The following is a 6,631-nucleotide window of genomic DNA, read 5'->3' on the forward strand; positions in this document are numbered from 1 at the left end:
ACTGGGGCTCTGTGCTTGCTCTACTACCTAACCCTCACCCACTCCCTCACACTAGACAGAGTCCAGGTCCAAAATGGACATGTGTCACCTACGGAGTCTCCCACACAGAAGTAGCCAGGACTGAAAGCTTTTGGCTGCCCTCACCTTCCCTTGGCAACACCTTCACAGCCCATCAACACTGGGGCTTTACACTTGCTCTACCACCTAACCCTCACCCTCACCTACCCCCTCAGGCCTCTTCGAGCACCCCTGCAGCCTGTCTGGCATGTGCTGACAAGGTTGCCCAGGGACTTTGCAGGTCCTCATTGTCCTTGCAATGCTTATAGCAAGTCCTAGTGATGATTGTTTTTCAGACAGGTTTGATACTCCAAACCACCTGGGCTCAGGCACATGCCAGAGGATCCTTCTCTTTCTGGTCACATTCTTGTGCACGTTGTATAAAATAAGGTGGGGAGGTCCCTAAAGTGGGGACCATCCCCCTCATTTAATTTGCTTATTAAAAACATTTGTCCAATTTTTCTGATTTTGCAGCCTCCTTCAGTCATCTGTCCCACTGCTTCCTCTCTAATGGAAAGTTTTCACACTGTCTTCCTTTCTTGCACTTGATGACCACAGTCTCTCAGTGTCCCTTGGATTCAGGGCAAGTGTTTATTCCTTTCCTCCCTGCAGAGGTCTCCCCATTTCCTCCTGCCTGCCAGCCTGCTGCAAAATGAACCCATCGTGCTTCCAGCCAGAAAGATCTGCACCAACGGTACAGATGCCACCATTATTCCAATGTAGCTGGCTCATGCAGGCTTGCCACCACACTCAGTGCTGCCCAGGGCACCCCATTCCTGCCGTAGGGCTGGGACACCAGCTGCTGCAGTCACAGAGAGCAAAGCAACAATGACCGTTGCAGCTGTGAGGAGGCTGGCTGGAGGCTCTGGGCCAGAGCTGATGGTGGCAGTTATGGGAAGCCGTATGTGCCAGGCACGCGGAGCTGCGAACAACGCAGTCCTACCTTCTGCTCCAGACTCTGCGCCAAAGCCCTGTGCATGGGAGCAGTTGAGGAAGGGCAAGCGCCATATAGAGGGCCTGGCCGAAATGGGCACTTCTTCCATAGGTCACTGATCCACAGCAATGTGTATTGCCACATTGCTCCTTTTATTTTCCTGATGTTTCATGTCTTTAGCCTTAGCTTCCAGAGTTGTGTGGTTTTACTGGTTATCCAAGTGAGTGTGTCCAAAAGAAATAAACACTCCATATTATGGAGAGGGGAATGACTCACTCCCGTGGACTCCAGACTAAAAAAAAAGGCAAAAAAAGGAAGCCAAATGGCTTGGGAAATCTCGTTATTTTAGGTCATTTTTGTTACCTTAGCATATCCAATCTCCTTCTGAAATGATAGAAGTGGTTCACCCTGCAATTCAACTGTCTTGGGATGCATCTCCGTCTGTGAGACATTTCTCAGCCCTGCTGTTTGCCAGTAGCTGGCACATCTTAGCTTGCCCTGGCTGCCAGCTGCCCTTGTGCCTGCTGCTGTGGCCAGCTCATGTGGATGGGGGACAAGCTGACTTACTATGCAAATAAAGGGGATGAGAGGCTGGCCAGCTGGAGAGCAGGTCTTCCCTGCTGTCCTCAGATGAAAGCCAGTGCCACCCACCACCACCCAGGGACTTGCCCTGTGTGCTCAGCTTGTGTAGAGACAGCTCTGCTCAAAATGCCTCAGGGCTGCCCACATCTCCTGAAAACTTCCTGTGTGGGTCCCATCAGCCACCAACTAACCCCTGGCCACAGGGTTTGGCCACACCCGTGCCATTCACAGCTATCTTCACCTGCCAGCAGGAAGGAGGGAGGGAAGAAGGAAGAGGAGGAAGAAGGGAGGGGGGGAAGGAGGAAGAGAGAGAGAGAGGGAGGGAAGGAGGCTGCATTTGGCAGGTATCTCCAGCAGCTAGAGCCAGAGTGGCTGATAGTCACCGTGGGAGAGGCTTACAATGTCCTCGGCAACTTCCACCACTTCTTTGCCCAGTGGCCTGGCTGTCCTGACAACTTTCCCAGATGTGCTCTTCATTCCTGAAATCGTGAGTGCTGGCTTTTCCCTGGGGAGGGCAGATACTGCTTGTGGGGCATCCAGCACACTTCATGCTACAGATGTCTGAGGGATGAGACCTTACACAAAGCATGTGGTACAGGACCCATGCCAGGTCCCTGAGCCACAAGGATCTGGGGGCAGCCCCTAATGCCTAGCTCACTCTCAAAGGAAACCACAAGCCCTGAGTTTTGTAGCTGTCCTTTAGTCTGCAGAGGATTTCTGTGATGCCTCTGAAAACCTTTTGTAATTTCCTGCCTAATGAAGTTGAAGGGGTTGGTGGTGGGTTTAAACGAGGTTGCCAAATTGAGCCAATTAATTAATTGGAAGGTGATTTTAACAGCTGATACAGGCAGAGGATAAACTGCTTGCTTATAGCAGGGGGTAAAGGCTAGCTGAGGTAATTTTTTGCAGTAGCGAAGAGCCTAGGCTGCTGAAGCTGTGCTGGTCAGCTGCAACATTCCTGAGTTGGAGGTGCAGAGTGCTGGACCTGGGTGTGTGGGCAACAGTGGGTGAGCAAAGAGTGAACAAACACCTTGTGCTTCTTCCTGTATTGTAATTTCTTTGAGCAGGAGATCATATCTTAATGGATTTGGCACAGGTGATTAAAAGCAGTTGCTGTCAGTACTGACTAAAAGATGGAAAGTTTCAACTAGAACCTTTTACCTGTGTTCTCTGCCCCTGCCCATGAAACCTGCTCTTCTCACAACAGTTTGAGAGACTTTTTCCAAAGCCTGAGCACTTTCATCCAGCATTGAGGGGTTTGGCTGAGTTTTGTAGGATGGCACTCAGATTATTTCATGCTAAAAAGTTCAACTCTGCCCTCTGGGACCAAATCCTTCCCTGTCACCCAACTCAGTCCACAGTCCTGGGATTTACAGCATTCTCCTAGTGACAGCAGTCAAGCAAAGAGGAACTGGGTTAAAGCAGGCATTACTGATGTGTGGAGAAAGGTTTTGCTTTAGCTCCTCCAAATATGCTCTGGGTACTTGGTCTCTGTGCCCAGGCCCTGAGAGCAAGATCCAGGTTTCCTGCAGCTGCATGAAGGAGACTGCAAAGTCCCTGTGGACATTTTGGCTCGGCAGACACTTGCCAGCCACCCCTGCCACTGGGTTGTGTTAGTCCTGGTGCTGAGGGTGCTGTTGGCCTTGGCATGCTTACAGTACCGTCTGTGCCTTGCAGTGTTTGTAATTCCTGTCTCCAGGGGATGTGGCAAGGCAGCTTGCTTAATGAGACAAAAATAAGCACCCTATCCTTTGGTTTGGGTAAGATCTGGAAATGTGCATCCTAAAGGCTCAGGAACCACCCCCAGGAAAGAGGAATGCTGCATAACCGGATTTCTCCATCTTCAGAGGTGTGTGACTCTAGGTTGTTCAGCTGTATTATCTCCGCTGTGTACAAAGGAGGCAGCTGCCTTGAATCACAGCATTCAGAAGGATAAAGAGTTTCTCAGTCCTTAGTGGAATCTGAGGTTGCCTGCAGTAGGTTAATATGGTAACTACAAAAAATTTTGGCATTTCAAATGCTAAGTCAGTTGTGAAAATGCCAGAAGGTCCTGCCTGCAGCTCAGATAATTGCCACATCTGGATGTGCTCATTAAGAACTACCATTTTTATTCTGTGAGGCTGGGTTTAATTCTGTTTTATTTGAAGAGCTCTCTGCATATATGGATAGCCAGGCCTATGTGGAAAAGCTGAAACAAGCTGAAAACAGATATGTTTGCTTTGTAAAAGGCTATTTAAAAGAGAAGTTTTTCTTAGACTGCTATCTCCAACCTGCTGTGGGTTGTTATTGAAAGCCTCTTGACCCTTTCCTCATTTTTATAAGTCTGCTGAACCAAAGTCATCAATCAAGCCATGTCAAACATATTTGCCTGAGTGAGAAATCACATCCTGCAGAAAGGAGAGATGGAGAGTGGTAACAAATGAGAAGTGATACTTCTTCCCCCAACTTCATATCTCACCCGAATTGTGTTGGATTTTAATGGAGCAACTGTAAGGTTTTCTCCAGGATCTTTAACTGCAACATGCTCATGGTGTCACCACATGAGTGAGTTAGTTATTACAGGGACTGGATTAGTGTTAAAGTGTCAGTCTTTGGTTATTACAAGAGGCACCAAAACAGCAGCACTTTGGACGACCTATTTTCACTCAGATATTTGCAAGGTCTCAACTGCATCGTTGCTTTAATGCATCAATTTGTGTAATGTAACCAATGAACGTTCCTACAAATGTGGGATGACACAAATCATGTGACGTTTTCTGAGTATCATCAATCAGAAAATTTTTTTTCCACTTGTAAAATGCCTCCAAGGAAATGGAAATGCCATGATTTTTATGAGTTGGCACTCGGATGCTGGCAAAGGCTGGCCTGGGATACACTGGTGATCAGAATTATCTTAGATTCAGTGAGGTTTTCTTACTTCTGGAGATTTGCCTGCAAATCCAAGACCAGCTGGTGATGAGGGATAGGTCCCCATAGCAGCACCAGTCTGCACACAGTGTTGGTTCAGCTGAGGAGCTCCTCATCATAGGGTGCTGCATAGACTAAACTTTGCACAGGTTCAAGAAACAACTGGGCTGATTTGTAGCAGAGAAAAGCTGCTGAGTGCATTTTAGCGTAAAGACACCACTTGCAGCTCGGACACTCGGCAGCATTGGACATCATGCTTTCATCCTCTTGTGTAGGAATCTGCGGTTGGAGAAAGGATGGAGCCTAGATATAGCTGTCCTTGTGTTCCCCACCCCACCAGAAAACCCATAGCAAACTCTCAAGGCTGGCTGAGAAGAATGGGGTCCCACTTGCTATTGGACCAGCAGCTGGTACCTTGCACAGATCCGGTGTAGCCAACGAAGGATGACTGAAATAGCTGGAGCAGCAATACAAGCCCCCCTTCCCAGGAGGAGCTGTGAGCCTCAACATTATTTCCCCTACCTCAGAGAGTAAAACTGGCCATATTACCTTTCTTAAACCTGTTCTCTCTCCTTTCAGGGTGACAGTTGCACATGGCCTTCATTAAGGCCATGTCTGTGGTCTTCATGAGGCCACATGTCTGTGCTGCTTGTGCAGGTGAGCTGGGTTTGACACCACTCCTTTCAGGGATCTGCCACACTGGGTGTGAAGCAAACATGCCCTACTGAAATAAGCCTCCCTGTTCATCAAAACCAGCCTTCAAAAATGTCTGAACCAGCCTCCTGAGCACACTGATGTGGGGAGGACATGAATGGCAGTGAAAGCAGGAGGCAGGGCTACGGTGAGGCTTTTTTTGGGTTAAGATCATAGGCAATGCTCCCAGCTAAATACCCAGTTTCAAGTGGAGCCTGGGAAGAACTCAAAGGCATCTCTGGGCTATTGCCATGGCAGTGCTAGTGCCAGAGGCGTGCATGGCTTTTCACTCTGCTCTGGATAAGCCAATTTATCCCATGCTCGTCTTCTCTCCCACTTTCACTTGCAGACCTTTGGGGGCCTTGTCTGGATCCTGGTGGCATCCTCGAAGGTCCCGTCACACATGCTGCAAGGCTGGGTGATGTTTGTCTCTGTGTTCTGCTTCATCATGTCCACCACCCTCCTGTGCCTCTACATCTGCGGGGTGCATGGAGGCCGCAGCTCCTGGGTCACCTTGGTAAGTGGATGTGACAAACCTCAGGGCCTCTCCCCTCCCTGGTATCACTGGTAGACAATTGTCTCCTTTGCTGCTGCTGCACTCCAAATCACAGGCTGGGGCTTGCTTGTGTGGGTTCCTTTTTTTTCCCCTTCGCAGTGTGCTCCCTCCTTGGAAATGACTGTGTGAACCTTGTTTCTTAGGATGCCATCTGCCAGGAGATAGCAGCTCTGTTCTATCTCAGTGCTGCCGTGTTGGAAGCCTACTTCACCTATGACAGCTTCTTGTCTAGCAACCCTCTGATAATGACCGTCTACCAGGAGAACATTGCTGCTGTGGTGAGTGCCTGACAAGCAGGGGAAGGAAGGCAAGGAGATGACTGTGGAGCAGCCTCAAGGACAAATCTCTACTTGCACTGACCATTCAGGGAGGGGGGAGACAACCTAGTCCCAGCCCTACTATGCATGAATGTCTCCAAACATGCAAGAGTCAATAAAAATATAATGCATCACTAGGTGTTTGCTCAGTACAGGAACTCATACCATATAATAAAAAGTTAACTGGCTGATGTGTTTTTCCATTGTAGGTATTTGCATTCTTAGCTACCCTGATGTACGTGATCCATAAGGTGTACTCGCTGCTGCGATGGAAATCATCCTAAGAGCCTCCCCTTGCAAGTGTGTCTTGTGGTCACCCCATGAACACAAAAGTTGTTCAACGACTGCAGTTTCCAGGCTGGGTTTGGGTTTTATTTTTTAATGTATCTATTACAAACAAGCAGCTTTTTCTGTGGCACCATAGCAATGAAGATGAAGAGCCTGCCAGAGAAAGCTATATCCTGGCACAATCTGTTTCCCTTCAGTCTCTTCTGGGTTGGTCACGGTTTGATTCTGGTAATTGAGGCCCAAATAGAAAAATATCCAGCTTTAAAAAGAATAATATAGTTGGGCTCAAAGTGCTAA

The 6,631-nt window shown here is 48.5% G+C and overlaps 1 protein-coding gene across 1 annotated transcript; it reads left to right on the forward strand.

The window, feature by feature from the left end:
- Window positions 1-1,973: 1,973 nt before the first annotated feature.
- On the forward strand, window positions 1,974-6,330 carry MAL (mal, T cell differentiation protein (MAL blood group); the record flags this gene model as incomplete). Its single annotated transcript, XM_082305998.1, has 4 exons — window positions 1,974-2,060; window positions 5,523-5,690; window positions 5,873-6,007; window positions 6,256-6,330. 4 exons carry the CDS (start codon window positions 1,974-1,976, stop codon window positions 6,328-6,330), a joined length of 465 nt encoding a protein of 154 aa, XP_082162124.1.
- Window positions 6,331-6,631: the final 301 nt, after the last annotated feature.

This window comes from Platalea leucorodia (assembly GCF_965183815.1).
Source record: "Platalea leucorodia genome assembly, chromosome: 3".
Classification (NCBI taxonomy): Eukaryota; Metazoa; Chordata; class Aves; order Pelecaniformes; family Threskiornithidae; genus Platalea; species Platalea leucorodia.